Source organism: Chroicocephalus ridibundus, chromosome 4 (genome assembly GCF_963924245.1).
Source record: "Chroicocephalus ridibundus chromosome 4, bChrRid1.1, whole genome shotgun sequence".
Taxonomy (NCBI): Eukaryota; Metazoa; Chordata; class Aves; order Charadriiformes; family Laridae; genus Chroicocephalus; species Chroicocephalus ridibundus.
The window spans coordinates 73,825,269-73,842,689 of NC_086287.1; the positions used below are offsets into that span (position 1 = coordinate 73,825,269).

The 17,421-nt window shown below is 60.2% G+C and overlaps 2 protein-coding genes and 1 non-coding gene across 4 annotated transcripts; 2 read left to right on the forward strand and 1 right to left on the reverse strand.

Moving 5' to 3' along the window:
* Window positions 1-1,047: 1,047 nt before the first annotated feature.
* Window positions 1,048-7,055, forward strand: LOC134515295 (SNF-related serine/threonine-protein kinase-like). Its single transcript, XM_063334109.1, has 6 exons — window positions 1,048-1,339; window positions 2,533-3,167; window positions 4,636-4,777; window positions 4,906-5,118; window positions 5,227-5,364; window positions 5,504-7,055. Exons 1-6 carry the CDS (start codon window positions 1,203-1,205, stop codon window positions 6,324-6,326), a joined length of 2,088 nt encoding a protein of 695 aa, XP_063190179.1. The 5' UTR covers window positions 1,048-1,202; the 3' UTR covers window positions 6,327-7,055.
* Window positions 7,056-7,818: 763 nt separating this feature from the next.
* Window positions 7,819-7,891, reverse strand: TRNAK-UUU (transfer RNA lysine (anticodon UUU)). Its single transcript has one exon. It is a non-coding gene; the product is annotated as a tRNA-Lys (tRNA).
* Window positions 7,892-9,758: 1,867 nt separating this feature from the next.
* SETD6 (SET domain containing 6, protein lysine methyltransferase) lies at window positions 9,759-17,362 on the forward strand. 2 transcript variants are annotated; one of them, XM_063334122.1, is made up of 9 exons: window positions 9,759-9,818; window positions 9,939-10,019; window positions 10,102-10,246; window positions 11,344-11,485; window positions 12,295-12,489; window positions 12,648-12,771; window positions 13,044-13,272; window positions 13,488-13,630; window positions 14,159-17,362. In XM_063334122.1, exons 1-9 carry the CDS (start codon window positions 9,792-9,794, stop codon window positions 14,468-14,470), a joined length of 1,398 nt encoding a protein of 465 aa, XP_063190192.1. In that variant the 5' UTR covers window positions 9,759-9,791; the 3' UTR covers window positions 14,471-17,362. The 2 variants fall into 2 exon arrangements, with proteins under 2 accessions (XP_063190192.1, XP_063190193.1); XM_063334123.1 differs by having other exon boundaries at window positions 13,092-13,272.
* Window positions 17,363-17,421: the final 59 nt, after the last annotated feature.

A 17,421-nucleotide genomic window follows, 5' to 3' on the forward strand; every position in this document is an offset into this window, starting at 1 on the left:
CCAGGGCTGGAGGGTCAGCCAGAAGAGGCTGTGGAAGGAGATGCTGCTTGTGGACCTTCCCTGGTCCCCTGCAGCAGATCTGAGAGCTGTTAGAAACCTCAGTGCCAGAAACCAGAGAGTGATCGCTTTTCCATTCGAGTCCCCAGATGCACACACAGGGTGGCAAACTGCCCCAGCACCCAGTGTCCTGGGGTGCTTCCCCATCAGGATCTCCTTCCACCAGCCCCCAGAGTGCCCACTCGCAGGTCAGCAGCTCTGCTGGGCTCCTTGTGGAAACGCCCGTGTCCCGGGGCGGCTTCAGCCCTGCGAGGGACTAGGGGGGGACAAGAAATGAGAGGGGCTCAGTTTCCGGCTGGAGATGCTCAGCACCCAGACAGGACCTCCCTGCACAGCACCCGGCTGCCTTCCGCACCCCGCACCCCTGGATGAAAGCTCATCCTGGCTTAGAGGCGGGTTTGGCAATCCCCTCTTCCCATTCCCATCCCCATTCCCATCCCCATTCCCAAAGCCCAGACAGGCGCTGAGTGCCCCATCCATCCCCATTCCCATGGCAGGAGCTGCCGGGGGACGCGATCCTCCCGGCCCCTCTGTCCCCAGCCGCGGGGGGTTCGGGTCCCTGGTCCCCGCAGCCCCTGGCCCCCCGCTGACGCCAGCCCCCGAGCGTGGCCCTCAGCCCGGCTCATTAGGGCCTGTTTGCAGCCCGCGGGGCCGTGGGCGAAGGACTTCTGGGAAGGCATTAGCGGTAACGAGGGCGACTGCGCTGATTGCTTTTTAATCTGCAGGAGCAACGTCAGCTCTGTGCGCATCCCCGCGGCCAGTAACGAGCTAAATGAGGCGGCCGGGCCGCTTCCAGGAAAAGAGGGCTGAGGGCCGGGGATGCGCTCCCAGCTCTGGCTCGCTGCTCCTGGCCCCCGAGTGAGGGTGGGAGCGGGCGATGGAGAGGGGCGCTGGCACAGCTGGGATGCCCGGGAGCGGGTCCTGTGATGGGACCCTCGGGAGACAAGCTCGGGCCGAGGGGTTCCTGGAAGTGGCGTGTGGGCGGCTCATTTAGCTCGTTACCAGCCCTCGTTACGCTAATGCCACCCCAGTTCCCACCGCCCCTAACGGGCACTAATGAGCCGGGCTGAGGGTCCCGCTCGGGGGCCGCCCTCAGCCGGGGGTGGGGGGCAGCGCTGCCCGGCGGCTCCGCTTCGGGAGGTGCGATGAGCATCGCCCCGGCCTCAGCCCGCGCCGGCGGCGGAGGGGGCCCTTTAAGGCGCGAGCCCGGAGCCGCCCTGACGTCAGCGGGGCGGGCACGCGCGGGCAGCCGCAGCCCCGGCGGTCCCAGCTCCGCCGCCCGGTGAGCGCGGGGGGGGGCCCCGGGGTGCTGGGGAGGGGGGGCATGGGGGTGCCCAGGGTGCTGGGGACCTGGAGGTTGGGGGTATTGGGGTGGCCATGGTGCCAGAGACCTGGAGGTAGGTGATATGGGGGTGCTCAAGCTGCTGGAGAGCTGGGGGCGGAGGTATTGGGGTGCCTAAGGTAGTAGGGACTTGGAGGTGGGCGATAAGGGGGTGCCCAGGGTGCTGGGATGCTGGAGACCTGGAGGTGGGTGATAATGGGGGTGTCCAGGGTGCTGGGGACCTGGAGATGGAGGTATTGGAGTGCCCAGGGTGCTGGAGACCTGGAGGTTGGCAATATCGGGGTGCACAGGGGGGCTGGAGACCTGGAGATGGAGGTATTGGGGTGCTCAGGATGCTGGAGACCTGGAGGTTTGTCGGTATTAGGGTGCACAGGGGGGCTGGAGACCTGGAGATGGAGGTATTGGGGTACCCAGGGTGCTGGAGACCTGGAGGTTGGTGATATGGGGGTGCCCAGGGTGCTGGGGTGATGGGGAGTGGAGGTGGGATATGGGGGTGCTCAGGGTGCTGGAGAGTGGAGGCAGGGTATTGGGGTACTGAGGGTGCTGGGGACCTGGAGGTGGGTTATGGGGGTGCTCAGAGTGATGAGGGACTGGAGGTGGGGTATTGGGGTGCCCAGGGTGCTGGAGACCTAGAGGTGAGGTATAGGGGTGCTCAGGGCGATGAGGGACTGAAGGGGGGGGGATTGGGGTTTCCAGGGTGCTGGGCACTGAAGGTTAGGGTGTTGGGGTGCCCAGGGTGCTGGGGACCTGGAGGTGGGGTATTGGGGTGCCCAGCGTGTTGGAGTGCTGGACACCTGGAGTTGGAGTATTGGGGTGCCCAGGATGCTGGGGACCTAGAGGTGGGGTATCAGGATGACCTGGGGTGCAGGGGAGCAGAGGTGGGGGTATCGGGGTGCCCAGGGTGCTGGGGACTGAAGATGCAGGTGTTGGGGTGTCCAGGGCGCTGGGGACCTGGAGGTGGGGGCATTGGGGTGCCCAGGTTGCTGGTACCCAGGGTGTCGGAGACTGAAGGTGAAGGTTGTCGTGGTGCCCAGGGTGCTGGGGACCCTGGTGCCCAGGGTGCTGGGGGGGGGTATTCAGGGGTGCCCCGTCCCCGACCCTGCATTGCTCAGCAGCTGCCCCATCCCACACAGCGCCCGATGCCCGTCCCCGCCTGACGCTGCAGCCGCCGCCGCCGCCATGGCCGGGGCGCAGGGCTGCGGTGAGGGGAAGATCGCGGGGCTGTACGACCTGGAGCGCACCCTGGGCAAGGGCCACTTTGCGGTGGTGAAGCTGGCCCGGCACGTCTTCACCGGGCAGCGGGTGGCCGTCAAGGTGATCGACAAGAGCAAGCTGGCCGGGGAGGCGGCGGGGCAGCTTCTGCAGGAGGTGCGCTGCATGAAGCTGGTCCAGCACCCCAACGTGGTGCGCCTCTACGAGGTCATCGACACCCACGCCAAGCTCTACCTCATCCTGGAGCTGGGCGACGGCGGGGACATGTTCGACCACATCATGCGGCACGAGGGCGGGCTGTCGGAGGCGCGGGCCAAGCACTACTTTGCCCAGATCGTCCACGCCATCTCCTACTGCCACAAGCTCCACGTGGTGCACCGCGACCTCAAGCCCGAGAACGTGGTCTTCTTCCAGGAGCAAGGGGTGGTCAAGCTCACCGACTTTGGCTTCAGCAACCGCTTCCAACCCGGCAAGATGCTCACCACCAGCTGCGGCTCGCTGGCATATTCGGCGCCTGAGATCCTGCTTGGGGACGAGTATGATGCCCCGGCTGTCGGTAAGGGTGGTGGGACACCGCTGCGGGTGGGGACGTGCCTCCTGCACGTCCCTTGCCTGGAAGGTGGCCCTGCCAGGTTCTGGGAAACTCGCTCAGGTTCCACTTCACTTTTGGCCCCTTATGTGGGGAGCACCCATGCCCTGGTGGCACTACTGTCCCCGCAGGGAGGAATCCTGTCCCTTGGTGTTCAGCCCTGCCCTGGCACAGGGTGGTTCTCCCTGCCGAGACCGTCCCTGCGCCCACAGAGCGATGGCTCATGCCAGGGAGGGCAAAAAGCCCAAGCTGGCTGCGAGCCTGGTGTGGCGTCTGCCGGGGCGCGGGAGGAGCAGTGCGAGGGCGCAGTCGCCGGGGAGCCGGCTCTCGCGGTTATTTCAGGGGGTGATGCCGGAAGGAAACCTGCTCGGGATGCTGGTGTTTGGGTGGAGGAGCTCCGAAAGTTTCCTCTGCACCGTCCCCGCCCTGGAAACCGCTTCCTCTCCGTGGCTCCCAGTGCCCTTCCTCCCCTGGACGGGGTGCTGGGGGCCCGGGGGGACCATCCCTGGGGTGCGGGGAGCCGGGCTGGGGGCACCGAGTGGCTCTGCTGGGACAGAGGGGACGTGGGAGGGAAGCGGGATCCGAGCCAGCTGTGCTGGAATTTAGGGCAGGAGGATTTAGCAAAACAAAACACCATCCCTTAAAGGAAAAATCCCAGCGTCGGCTCAGGGAAAGGCAGCTCCGGAGCTGAAAAAGGGGAGGGTTTGTGGAGGTGGTAAAAAAAAAAAAAAAAAAAAGCTGGTGGCTCTGCCAAGGGAAATGAAGGGAGAAAAGCGGCGCAGATGAGAAGTTGCCAAACGCAAGCACTTGACTTAAGAAGCTGAAGGTATTAACGGAGAGCCCCGGGGCGTGCTCAGCAGCCTGAAAAAGCGCTTTTGCAGAGAGTTTATGTGCTCGGAGGAGATGAAGATGCTGCTGGCTCTGTCCCTGTCCTCCTGTCCCCAGCTGTAGGCAGCTGGAGAGCCGGCATCACTGCTGTGTGCCCTGTCCCATCGCTCTGCTGTCCCCTCCGGCACAGCCCAGTGCCGGGATGCTGGTTTGGGGTCTGTTTGGGAACTGGGAAGCTGAGTGATGACATGAAACATTGCCATGGGTGGGTGACCGGGGAGGGGACAGAGCTTGGGGCTGGCCTCTGTGTCCCCACCTGGGAAAGGGGATAAGACCTCAACTGCTTTGGTGAAGCCCCTTGAGACCTGCTTGGATGTGGGGATGGGGAAGGTCCTTCCCCTCCTTGGTGGGGCTGTGGTCCCCCCGTCCGTGAGGCAGGACCTGGGAGCCATTACCTCCAAGGAGCATCCCAGTGAGCACTGGTCTCTGCCGCATCAGCACTGGGGGGCTGGAGGGGTGCCCCCCCCATTCCCCGCCAAGTCCCTGGGGTCGGGGCTGTCTCCTGGACCATGGTGGGCAAAACCTGAACGGCTGCTGCTTCTTGCAGACATCTGGAGCCTGGGGGTCATCCTCTACATGCTGGTGTGCGGCCACCCCCCCTTTCAGGAGGCCAACGACAGTGAGACCCTCACCATGATCATGGACTGCCGCTACACCGTCCCCCCACACGTCTCGGCACAGTGCGCTGAGTAAGCACCTCTCCCCGCCCCCCATCATTGGACCCCCCCCCCATCCCCAGACCCCAGATTGCTGCTCCCAGGGGTGGGTGCCCTGTCCGAGTTTTTTGGGATTGCAGCGTCCCCCCTTTCCCCGCCAGCCTCATCTCCAGGATGCTGCAGCGGGACCCGAAGCAGCGAGCCTCCCTGGAGCAGATCGAGGGCCACGCGTGGCTGCAGGGGGTGGACCCGTCCCCCGCCAGTCGCTGCCTGCTGCCCCTCACCTCCCACAAGCGTGTCTCCGAGGAGGAGCACGAGATCATCCTCCAGGCCATGACCTGCGGGAACATCGCCGATCGGGACACCATCCAGGAGTGAGCGACGGGGTGGGATGCCGAGGCGGGAGGCCCTGCGAAGGGCTCTGGGCAGGGGGGAGGTCCCTCCGAGTGCGTCCCTGACATGGGTCCCTCGGTGTCACGCAGGGCGCTGGAGGCTGACCGCTACAACCACATCACGGCCACCTATTTCCTGCTGGCGGAGAGGATGCTGCGGGAGAAGCAGGAGAAGCAGGGCCACCGCCTCAGCCTGGTCTACAACCTGGCCAAGGAGGTGCAGAGCAGGTCAGCCCCCTCCCCGGCCCCGCCAAGGCCACCCCGGGTCCCCAGCGCAGGGTCCCGGCTGGTCCCCTGTCCCCGTCCTCGCCGCAGCCCTTGCAATGCTTAGCTGGGTACCAACATCTCTACCCCTCCCTTTTCTCAGGACCAACTTATCGGACACGTTCGGCCCCGTGGGCAGCACCAGCGGCCTCTTGCCCTTCACAGAGGTGCCAGGCGGCCTCACCACGGGTTCCCGGCTGTCCCTCCTGCCCACTGGAGGGGACATGGGTGCCCGGCAGCCCCCTGGGACCCTGCTGAAGGTCCCTGCTGTTGACACCGCCATCACCAAGAGCACGCCGGCCCTGCAGCAGATCTGCGAGGAGGAAGAGGAGGAGGATGAGGAGGAGGAGGGGAGGCCCAGTGCCATGGAGAGGAAGAGCAGCTCGCTCAACCAGGAGCAGATGCGAGCCTTCCTGCGCACCCGCCGCCTGCCCGGCCGCGGGGAGGTGTGGGGGACGGGGGCTGAGCTGGGGGGACGGGGCGGGCGCCCGGGGGCGGCCTGGGCTGGGAAGGGAGTGAGCGGGGGCCGGGGTCCCCCAGCAATGCGGGGGGATGGAGCAAAGCTCCCCAGGAGAGAGGAGGACACAGAGCCCAAGGGCTCCGTGGCAGAGCCCCCCGGGGAAAGGGGAGCTGTCCCCTCGCCGCGGAGCAGCTCTGCTGGGGTCCCCCAGGTGCTGGGGGCAGAGACAACCCCCACCGACAAGTCCCCAGGGCCCGGGTCCCCCGCCAGCCCGGCCCTGGGGGGCACTGAGGGGGCGACAGAGAACGTGATCAAGCTGGACCCAGGCAAGAGCAAGGGCGCCAGCCTGCGGGACAGGCTCCTGCAGATCCCGCTCTGCGAGAAAGCCCTGGCCTTCAAAATCCGGCCGGGCTCCAAGGAGAGCCTCCTCTCCCTGGGGCAGTTCAACTGCTGCCATGTCATTTAAGCCCCTGGGAACAAGGGTCCGGCCCCACTGCGGGGTCCGGGACGTGCCCGCTCCCCTGCCTGCGCCCCACGGAGCAGTGGCCACGGGGCTGGCGGGGGACACGATGCCCCTGCTTTGTCACCTACAGTGGCCACCCCGCTCGCTCCCACCCTGGGCATCCACTGGGGTGCCTGAGGGCTGGGCTGGGACAGACCCCCGGGACAGGACTGCCCAGGGGGGTGAGGTGGGCTGGGGTCTGTCCCCGCACCGGGCCGACGTGTCCCCAACCCCCCAGGGCTGCTGCGGCCCCGCCGGGGTTGGATGGACCACGATGCATTTTTTTTTAACTACTAGAAATAACTTTTTTAAATAGTCTATTTTAATGTAATTAAATAGAGATTGCTATATCCCCTCACCCACCCCCACTCCCTGGGATGGCGGCTCCCCGCCCCTCCCCAGCCCCGCAGCGTGCACGGCCCCGGGGCCAGCAGTGGCCATGGGGCAACCGCTTGCCTGCCTGCAGCCCCCCCCGCCACCGCCGCCGTCCCCCCCCGCCGGGGCCAGGCGCAGCCCTGCCCGCGGCTGCGTGTGACCCGAGGCCTCCCCTGCAAATAAGCTTCCTATTTATTATCTCTTTGTTTTCTTGCTGGCAAGAAATGAATGAGGACGGAGGCGTGGGCCGGAGCTGGGAAGGGATGGGAGCCGCTGGGAAGCAAAGTTCCATCGGGCCAATAAAATAAGCTCGTGGGTTGATGCGGCTACCACGTCTCCTTGCAAAAAAAAACCAAAACACCGCAAAGCCCCGCAAAGGGACAGGGGGTGGCTGCCCAGCGGCATCTGCCCGAGCTGGGGCGGGTGGCAGGGTCTGCGCAATGGGCGCAGCGGGCCAGAGCTGTCCCTGCCCAGGGCTGTTTTGGCCCCACCATCGCTGCGGAGGGGGAAAGCATCTGCCGCCTTCCCTGCAGGGGGAGTGAGGTCCAGGCACGGCCGCGGCTTGACGTGGCCCTTGTCCCTCAGCTCAAAGCCAAGTTTTGGCCCGAAACTGGACAGGGCACAAAATGGAGCTCCTGGAGGGCACAGAGGGGAGTAAGGGCGGGGATGGGGAAGGTGCGAGGAAGGGCTGGGACATGTCGAAAGGCACCACAGGCCGCCAGTGAGGCTCGAGGGTCCATGCACGCAGCCCCATGGGTGGCTCTCCAGCCCCTGGGGTGGGGGCAGCAGGCCACCCCGGAGCCCCCAGTTCCCACCCAATTCCCATCTCCAGTCCTGGCTGCCTCCCCCATGGCTCTGCTCTGTTTCACCATTGCCTGTCCCCATCGTCCCACACCGCATCCCTCTCCCTGCCGTGCTGGGTGGCCAGAAGGCGGCAGTGAGGATGGGATGGAGCCAGCCCCAGAGCAGCCCCAGGGGAGGGGATGGTGGGAAAAGAAGCAGGGGAGGGGGCGCTGGGCAGGCTGCAGCCCCTGGCAGAGGTGCCAATCCTGCCCCTGGGCACCATAAATGATAAAGCCTTCGCCTGAACAGGGGCTTGAACCCTGGACCCTCAGATTAAAAGTCTGATGCTCTCCCAACTGAGCTATCCAGGCTCACATCTTGGGGTTTGGGGGATGTTTGTCACAGGCAGTGACGTCCCCCCTTCACTGTGTCACCAGAGGGACAATAAGGGGACTCGCTTAGACTTCTTCTACCCCCACGCTGTCCCTACGAGGCCACCACAGCAGAGGGTGTCCTCCCACAAGGAGGAACCACCACCGGGAGCTCTACCCTGCGCTGGCACCTCTGCCTCGGGCGAGGACGGGGACACTCGGGGAAGGTGAGGCACAAACGCCAGGTCTGTCCCCTGGGGGACAGCCAAAAGCCAGAGCGATGAGGAGGAGGAGGAGGAGGAGGAGGAGGGGGACAGCCCGGTGAGGGCTGTGGGTGGAAAATAATGACCCAGCAGCAGAAGATCCCACCCCAGCAGCCGAGGGCTGTGAAGCAGCTGCTCCAGAGCCCAGCGCCGGCTCCTCCGCTCCTGCCCCCGGCGCTGGACCAGCCTCCAGCAGGCACCAGCCCCGGGGGGATGTGCCCCAGGAGGGTGCGGGAGCCACAGGGACGCGAGGACGGCGAGCGGAGGCTGCTGGGGGGCTGCCAACCCCCCGCCATCCCCACCGCTCCCCACAGGAGCCGGGGGGACCTGGCCAGAGGAAGTGGGCGGCCGGCGGGGCCCCGCAGGCGGCTGTGGCCGTAGAGCCCTCAGTTCTCCGTGGCCACCTCGGCGCGACTTGGGGTCACAGCAAGGCTTTTGCCAACGGGCTGGGAGAGGCCGGGGCTGCCAGGAGGTGGGCTCGCAGAGACGCCGTGTGTCCTGGTTTGGGCGACACAGGACTCAGTTATCTTCTAACGCCTCTGAATTGGTGACAATATTTACTTTATCTCCAGCTCTGGGGTGCGGGTTTCAAGGTCTCGGTGTTTCCGAGGCGCGGGGACGAGGAGGAGCGAGACCCGGGCATTGCCCCAAGCTGCCAACAGGGTTATTTCATACCATGAACGGCACATTCCATAGAAATCAGAAAGTTTGCTGAGGAGTTCTCTCTCTCCCTTGAACCCCTCAGAGATCCCCAGACTGGCACACAGAGACCCCCAAAGAGGCACACGGAGACCCCCAGGCTCCTCAGAGACCCACCCCTGGCCCCTCAGAGAGGCACACAGAGACCCCCCAGGTCGCTCAGAGACCCCCAGAGAGGTACAGAGAGACCCCCCCAGACTGGCACAAAGCTCCCCAGGCCCCTCCAGCACACAGAGACCCCTCAGAGACCCCAGGCCCCTCGGAGAGACACATAGAGCCCTCCAGACCCCTCAGAGACCCCCCAGCCCCCCAGAGAGGCACACAGAGCCACCACCCCCGAGACCCTCAGAGGTCCCCAGGTCCCTCAGAGAGACTCACAGAGACCCCAAACGGAACACAGAGACCCCCAGGCCCCTCAGAGGCCCCCAGGCCTCCCAGACTGGCACAGAGAGACCCTCGCGTCCCTCGGGGAGGCACACAGAGACCCCCAGGCCCCTCAGAAACCCACCTCTGGCCCCTCAGAGAGGCACAGAGAGACCCCCAGGCCCCTCAGAGAGACACAGAGAGACCCCAGACGGGCACACAGAGACCCCCAGCCCCCTCAGAGACCCACCCCTCTCCCCTCAGAGAGGCACACAGAGACCCCCAGGTCGCTCAGAGACCCCCAGAGAGGCACAGAGAGACCCCCCCAGACTGGCACAAAGATCCCCAGGCCCTTCCAGCACACAGAGACCCCTCAGAGACCCCAGGCCCCTCGGAGACACCCCAGGACCCCAGAGAGGTGCTGCGGGCCGGCGCCGCCAGGCTCGTTCTCCCCTGCTCCCCCCTTTTGTCCCTGCGCGGCCGCCGTCGCCCGGGGAGGGGGGGGGCGGAGCTCCCCGCGCACCCGGAAGCGCCGCGCGGGACCACGTGGTTGCGAACCACGTGTTGGCAGCGCCATGGCGTCGGCGCCCAAGAGGCCCAAGGTACCGGGGAGGGGGGACGCACGGACGGGGCCGGCGCTGGGGGTCCCGCCGCCCTCAGGCTGACCGGGAGGGCGCCCCGGGGGAGGCCCCGCCGCTCCCCGCCGTGTTTCCCCCCCGCAGGCGGCCGCCGGGAGCAGCGCCGACCCCCTGCCCGCCTTCCTGGCCTGGTGCGGGCGGGCCGGGGTGGAGCTCAGCCCCAAGGTGAGGCACCGCCGACCGGGCCGCCCCCCACACCCCACGTGTTTGTCCGTGTGTCCCCTGAACGGGTCCCCGCTGTCCCCAGGTGCGGCTGAGCAGGGCGGGCGCGGTGGCCGGGTACGGGATGCTGGCGGCCCAGGAGCTGGAGGAGGGAGAGGTTCTCTTCAGCGTCCCCCGCTCCGCGCTGCTCTCCCAGCACACCAGCGCCATCCAGCACCTCCTGCGGGAAGGTGAGCACCGGCCCGGGACGGCAGGTCCGCCGCAGCCCTCCGCCTTCCCCGGGGAACGGGGCCAGGGTAAAGGCGAGGGATCGTTCCTGCCGGAGCCAGCGGGTAGGGAAGGGCGGGGCAGGGGTTGGAAAGAAAGGGATTAACGGTCACAAAACCTCCAGGTTTGTAGGAATGGGGGACGGGTGGGGACAGCAGGTCCCCAGGTCATCAGACCTCGATAGAGCCAAACTGCTCTCAGAGAAAGACAAGAGGAGTCTCCAGGTAAGAGACTTCTTTGCTTTGAGGTGCCAGAGCACCGGGACAGGCTGCCCGGAGAGGCTGCGGAGTCTCCTCCGGAGAGATTCCAAACCCGCACGGATGCCAGCCAGCTCCGGGTGACCCTGCTTTGGCAGGGGCTTGGACTGGATCATCTCCAGAGGTCCCTTCCCACCCCCGCCAGTCTGTTTCCCTGTGTAAAGTTAGGAGTGAGGAATGACAGCCTCATCATTCACTGGACATTCTTCTTTGTTGTTATTTGGTATATAAGACCTGGCTTATTTCTCAAAACGGGGGGGCTGGCTTTGCGGGGTCACCCCCCAGCAATGGCCAAACATCTCATCTCAACTGGCTTACTGCGCAGCGGGTGAAGAACCCAGATTTGGTACAACCTCAGGGCACCCCGTCCCTTCCTGAGGGAGCCTGAAGCTGTGCCGGCAGGGAGGTTAGTGAGAAACGCCCATTTCTGGAGCATCTCTGATCTTTAAGTGACAGCCACCCGTGGGATGGTGCTTTCCTGCAGGCCCAGGACAGATGCTGCTAGGAAAAAGGAAGAACGGTCCCTTTCTTGCTGAAGGCACCCAGACGCAAGGCAGGGTGGGGGGGTTCTGGCTCATCCATGGCTCCAGAGCAGCAGCTTCTAGTTCTGCTCCAGCTCAGGGCAAACCCGAGACTGGAGAGGTCTCTTCAAAGCAGAACTGTCACCCGCAGGAAGGAGACAGGCGATGATGCTTGTGGTATTGGGCTTCGGTTCTTGGAAAAATTGTTTGTTCCAGAGGAAAGGACCAAAACCTCACATTAACGTACTTTTAACTTACTTTTTCTCGTCTCTGGTTCCGTAGCCCAGGAGTCCCTGCAAAGCCAGTCCGGTTGGGTGCCTCTCCTGCTGGCCCTGCTACACGAGTACACAACCAGCAACTCCCACTGGCAGCCTTATTTCTCCCTCTGGAAGGACTTCAGGAGCCTGGATCACCCCATGTTCTGGTAAGGTGACACCAAGTGGCGCTGGGGATGGCCCAGTTTAACAGCTGAATGCAGGGGCTGCTGACCAGGAGTCCTGGGGTTGGATGTTGTCCTGCTGCACAACCCCATCCCTTTATTCAGAGCATCCAGCTCTGGGGCCACCAACAGCAGAAGGACAACGGAGCTGTTGGAACGGGGCCGGAGGAGGCCCCGCAGATGCTGGGAGGGCTGGAGCCCCTCTGCTGGGAGGACAGGCTGAGAGAGCTGGGGGGGTTCAGCCTGGAGAAGAGAAGGCTCCGGGGAGACCTTCCAGTCCCTAAAGGGGCTCCAGGAAAGCTGGGGAGGGACTCTGGATCAGGGAGGGGAGCCATGGGATGAGGGGGAAGGGGTTTACACTGAAAGAGGGGAGATTTAGCCGAGCTCTCAGGAAGAAATTGTTTGCTGTGAGGGTGGTGAGCCCCTGGCCCAGGTTGCCCAGAGAAGCTGTGGCTGCCCCATCCCTGGAGGGGTTCAAGGCCAGGCTGGACGGGGCTTGGAGCAATGTGGTCTGGTGGGAGGTGTCCCTGCCCAGGGCAGGGGGTGGCACTGGGTGGGCTTTAAGGTCCCTTCCAACCCAAACCATTCTGTGACGATGACTCTATCCTAGCCCCGTGCTGTCAGTGGCAGTAGCCCATGGGACTCCCCTGCCTGGGGCTGGAACTAGCTACAGGCACGACCAGAAAACAGGACTCTGCAGAGCACCAGGAAGCTGAGATTTTGAAGGAGGAAGGAGTTTATAGACCCTTCTCCTGGGGCAGATGGAGATAAAGCTGCTGGTTTTCTTGCAACAGGCCTGAAGAAGAGCGAACAAGGCTCCTGCAGGGCACAGGCATCCCAGAAGCTGTGGAGAAGGACCTGGCAAACATCCACCTGGAGTATAGCTCCATCATCCTGCCTTTCATGGAGGCCCACCCCACTGTCTTTGACCCCAAGCTGCACACGCTGGAGTTGTACAAGCAGCTGGTGGCTTTTGTCATGGCTTACAGGTGAGAAGTGAGGAACAAGGACAAGGAGTAGGATCACAGGGGGACAGTTACAGGCTGCGTTACTTAGAAGTTGGCAGTTACACAAGAACATTGCATATAAGGTGAAGCTGGCCCCGTGCTGCAGGGTGTAACAGCTGTCTTCATCACCCTCGTCTTAGCTTTCAGGAACCTTTGGAGGAGGAAGATGAAGATGAGAAGGGGCCCAACCCTCCGATGATGGTGCCTGTAGCAGATATTTTGAATCATGTGGCCAACCACAACGCCAACCTGGAATACTCTCCCGTGAGTGCAGAGCCCCTGCGCCTGGCATCATCACGGTCTGGTTCCTCTTTGCCGCACGGCCTCCGGGAGTGGTGGCATAGTGGGGCCAGCTCTCTGAGCCCAGAGCAGCACTGCTCACCTGCCAGGGCAGCAAGGCTGGCATGGATCTCCTTAATATGAAGTTATTTTGCTCAATGTTCTTCCCTGTTGCATGCCTGGCTTTAGCTAAGAAGAGCTTAGGGTCACCTGAACCTCTTTGCAACACCTTTATTTTTTTTTTTTTTTCCTAAAAGTGGTGGGATCGCCACAGCTCTGAGCGCCTCTCCTCTCCCTGCTTGCAGCAATGTTTGCGAATGGTTACGACGCAGCCCGTCAGCAAAGGACAGGAGATCTTCAACACCTACGGGCAGATGGCCAACTGGCAGCTCCTACACATGTATGGCTTCGCGGAGCCGTACCCCGGCAACACCAACGACACGGCCGACATCCAGATGGTGACAGTACGCAAGGCAGCACTGCAGCGTGAGCGGCACCCATGGCCACTTTGGGAAAGGATCGGGCGGGGGGGGAAGTGTCTCTTAAATAGCGATGTAGTGAAGCAGGGACCAAGGGTGACATGAAAAATAAGCCTGTTCTGCAGCATTTCAGGTGCTGGGGCTACACATTGGTTTTCTGCCTTCCGTTTCCCCTCCACTGCAGCCCGAGCTGGGTTTGCAGCTCTGCTGTCTTCAAAACAGGCGCCAGAAGCGAAGCCCAGCAGCAGCTGGTCTCGGAGCAGTGGGACTTCTTGTGCCAGCTGGAGATGGTGGGGGAGGAAGGTGCCTTTGTGCTCGGCTGGGATGAGGTGCTGACAGAGGAAGAGCTGGCCACGACCCTGAAGGTAAGCTCTGCCAAGTGGTAGAAGAGCAACACAAGGAAGAGCGGAGACTAAACATACTGCAGCTGCGCGAACCAGCACACAAAATGGTTCAGTGAAAGGGGAACAAGCATGTAAAGGCATTTTGGTACCGACACTCCTGTGTGAAAAGTGGTAGGGGGTGCAGTTGCCCATCTCCTAGGCTTCAGGTACTGTTACTCTCTTCTTCCTCTCCTGAACTAACCACCCATGGATATTTACGAACTGGTCTTGAATGGCTCTGCTGTTCCAGAGAGCTTTGCTCCTCTGTAGGTCACAGCTGAGATGTCCTTCAAGACTGTTCCAAACCCCCAGGTTTGCTGTTTGAATGTTTTTCTAACCTACGAGTCATTTGTGATGCGGTATCTAAGCCAGTTTTACTCTCTCTTCCTTTAGTGCAGCTGAGGAATAATTCTCCTGCTCCACATGGCCCCAAGAGCACACTTCTCTAGAGGAGAAACCCTGATATACTCGCACTACCAGTGACTTCTCTCTTTGCCTGGGTCATTACAGGTGCTGTGCATGTCAGAAGAAGAATTCAAGGAGTATAAGGAACAAGATGGCTGGGAAGACGACAGTGAGGAAGAGGAAAACTCTACCCTTTCCTACGAGGCTCTCTCCAGACTTAAAACCCCTTGCAAGAAGCTCCTTTATGACAGCGTGCTGCTGACCCTGGAGTCCTACGGGTCAGATTTGAAAGCAGAGCAGGACTTGCTAAACAACAAGGAGGCTTATGAGAAACTGAGCCGAAGGGAGCAGCAAGCTTTGCATGTGCGCTATGGACAGAAAAGGATCTTGCATCAGCTGCTTGAGCTGGTACACTAGAAACCTGGAACTGTGATCAGCAAGGGAGGCTCAGCCTCTGGCCGTGTCTTCTACAGCAGTGAGAAGAGACGGCAAGATAAAATACAGGCCCACTTGTCCCTCATGCGGCATGTGGCTTTTTAGCTACCTCTACATAAAACATCTTCCACAGCACAGAAGTGGTTTTGGGTGGCATTACCGTACAGCGAGAGCTCTGGAGCACAGCTACCACCTTCTTCTAGAGGAGTTAAGAAAACCCAATCTCCCAATAGCTGGTTTAGGAAGGCAGACAGACTTTGTCAGAGTAACAAGTGGGTTCCCTCATTTAGCATTAGAAATTTAAGGCAAGAACCGCTCCTTGTCCAGATGAAGAGGGCCGAAATCCAGCTGGCAGCTCTTACCTTACAGAGGTTCAGAGCAAATATCTGGCAGGGGGAAATGCTGACAGTGACAAACTAAACTCTTCACCTACATTTTGTTAACACTGAGCATTTTGAAGAGTACAAGCCCATCCATCTGGTTTTCGTATAGGCTCAGTATAGCAAGATATTTCCTTTTACCGCTATAAAAGGCGTTTCTGTATGGGCTACTCTCTGAGAACTCTACAAAGGAGCAGTGTCACAGTTCCGCTGTAGGCTAACCATTCGATACACACCCTCCAGTTGATACAATTCTTCCCTAAACTCAGACACTGCCCTGCATCACGTTTAGCTACATTAATATTTTTCTCCTCAGCAGTTTTTGCCTGACAAAACACTGGAGGTTTTCAGGCCAAGCTATATTTAATAAAGACTATGTTTCTTATCCAGCCAACGCTGTCTACGTCAACAGGGCGCAAAGCCCCATCTAAAACAGGGAGGAGATCTTTGCTGCTGCTGCAGTTAGAAAGATTGCAAACAAGCAAAACCCAGAGACTGTTCTCATGTACGTAGAGGTCAGCTACAGCCCTACCTGCACTGCTGGGGGCCAGGGTGGCTTTTTTTAATTCCCCTTTTATAGTGGTGTAATGTTGAGTCCAGTCTGCAGTCTTGGCTCTTCTCTTCCTACAGCAGATGAGATTTCAAAGTAGGCAAACAGTGGTTCAAAAGGTTAGTCTTAATTTTTTTAAACACGAAGTGCATTATACCCAGGGCCAGCAAGGACACTGGTCATCCTTGGGGACCTGCCACCAGCACCGTTTATTTTGACAGCACCAGTTGCAGGTTCCTCACCTGTCAAGGGAGGATATGAACTGCAGTGGCCTCCATCCTACCAGGCCAACTTGTGTTACTGGGATTTTGGCTGAGTCCTGTCCACCTTCCATCCCCCCTTTACGCCAGCCTAACAGTTCTTAAAGCCTGAAGGGAACCAGCCATGTACAGCAGCATTAGTACAGAACCAGAGAGACCTTTGAGCTTTCGAGTCATTAGGACAAACCAGTAAGCTCAGCATATGGTTTGCTAGAGTTAAATGGCAGGAAAAAAAAAATCCCATGGCATCTGGACTAGAAAAACTGGTTGCTGCTAATTCTCCATATCCCAAGCCAGTGCAGGAAGAAGAGTAAACTTGAGTTGTAACACCAGAACCAAAAAAAATTCCAACTGCAAAAGGCTCAATTTCAGCGCAGCTACTGATCTGCCAAACAAACGCCAGGGAATTACAGGAACTGGCAAGAGACCCCTGAATGCCCAGGCAACCAAAAAAACCCACTGCCTAGGCACAGGTCACAGACAATTCCCCTTGAGCTGCAGTCACTGGCACAGTTGGCTCAGTGGTCCCTTGGAGCTAGTTTTTGCTCTGTGCAGCAAAAGCACGGCCAGGTACGTGATCCCTTAAACCTGAGCAGGAAATCCTGACCTCTCCACCCATACAACAGCAGTCGACTAGCTTCAACGAACTAGTAATGTTACCTAAAAAGAAAGCAGAGATGTTCTGTTTTCTAGTATCTGCTAGGTTGCAAGGCATAGGCTAAAGGAGTTTGCAGTATTAGCAACCCTGAAGCCACCTGTCCTTATTCCAGCTAATTAGCAACCTTGCACAGATCCTTGCTGAAGGGAATGTCACAGCAGGGCGCAATTCATGCAGAACGCAGCTGATCTCTCTGTGCTCTGCATCCCTCCGCCGCACGCAGTCTCCTTCCTAGTACAGCTTTGACAGAGAGAGACAAACTCTGCTCGTGAACTTGCAACCAAGATATTTCTATCTCCACACAACCCTCCTTCTGCACTTCAAAGCAAGGCCCCACCTAGTGATAATAATTCTCCCCTTCAGGCTAGAAAACAAGCCCAGTTGCTTTCAACAGGCAGCGCCCAAAACACACTGGGGAAATTGCAGGTTTTTGGCTGGGTGGAACAGGCTTTGAAAGAACATCAACTGGGCAGGCAGGATGGAACTGGAGAGAATAAGCACAGTGGCACGTGCTGCATGTCATGACTTTAATGTGTAACTACAGTATGCATACATACAAGAAGTGGGAGAACTAAAGCCCAAGAACTAGAAAGGCTACAAAATACAACACATGGACCAATACTTTACAAAACATTCAAAATCCTTACAAAATGGGCTGTATTGGTCCTTTGGGGTTTTTGTTTTGGTTTTTTTTCCTTTTAGTTTTTTTTTTGTTTTTTTTGTTTTTTGCTTTTTTTTACAAACTTATACTGTGTGGTCACAGGGTGGGGGGGTGGGAAAAAGTCTAGATTTAACCCCCCACCTTCCAAAATTTACAAGTGTCAAAAAAAAAAAAAAAGCTATAGGCCTGGTCTCTGGTTTCTTTACTAAAAACAGCTGACCCTCTCCCAAAGGGCCTGAGGTGTGTCTTCTCCAACAGAAAGGAGGCATTCTCTGCCTGCCACTCCACTTGCTGTCAGCATTTGATGAGGGTAGGGGGAGAAAAAAGCAATGCTGAACCTTAACCCCTGCCCTCACTCCTCCCCTACTCCATCGTATTCCCATATTCCAAACACATCCACCTGTTTTTTTTTTTCCTCCTTTTT

Bases quoted from the DNA above. Each gene is read 5' to 3' on its own strand.
- LOC134515295 (XM_063334109.1), top strand. From the start codon at position 1,203: ATGAGCATCGCCCCGGCCTCAGCCCGCGCCGGCGGCGGAGGGGGCCCT. The intron at 1,340-2,532 runs GTGAGCGCGGGG...CATCCCACACAG, and splicing joins GGTCCCAGCTCCGCCGCCCG to CGCCCGATGCCCGTCCCCGC. The intron at 4,778-4,905 runs GTAAGCACCTCT...TTTCCCCGCCAG, and splicing joins GTCTCGGCACAGTGCGCTGA to CCTCATCTCCAGGATGCTGC.
- SETD6 (XM_063334122.1), top strand. From the start codon at position 9,792: ATGGCGTCGGCGCCCAAGAGGCCCAAG. The intron at 10,020-10,101 runs GTGAGGCACCGC...CGCTGTCCCCAG, and splicing joins GGGTGGAGCTCAGCCCCAAG to GTGCGGCTGAGCAGGGCGGG. The intron at 10,247-11,343 runs GTGAGCACCGGC...CTGGTTCCGTAG, and splicing joins CCAGCACCTCCTGCGGGAAG to CCCAGGAGTCCCTGCAAAGC.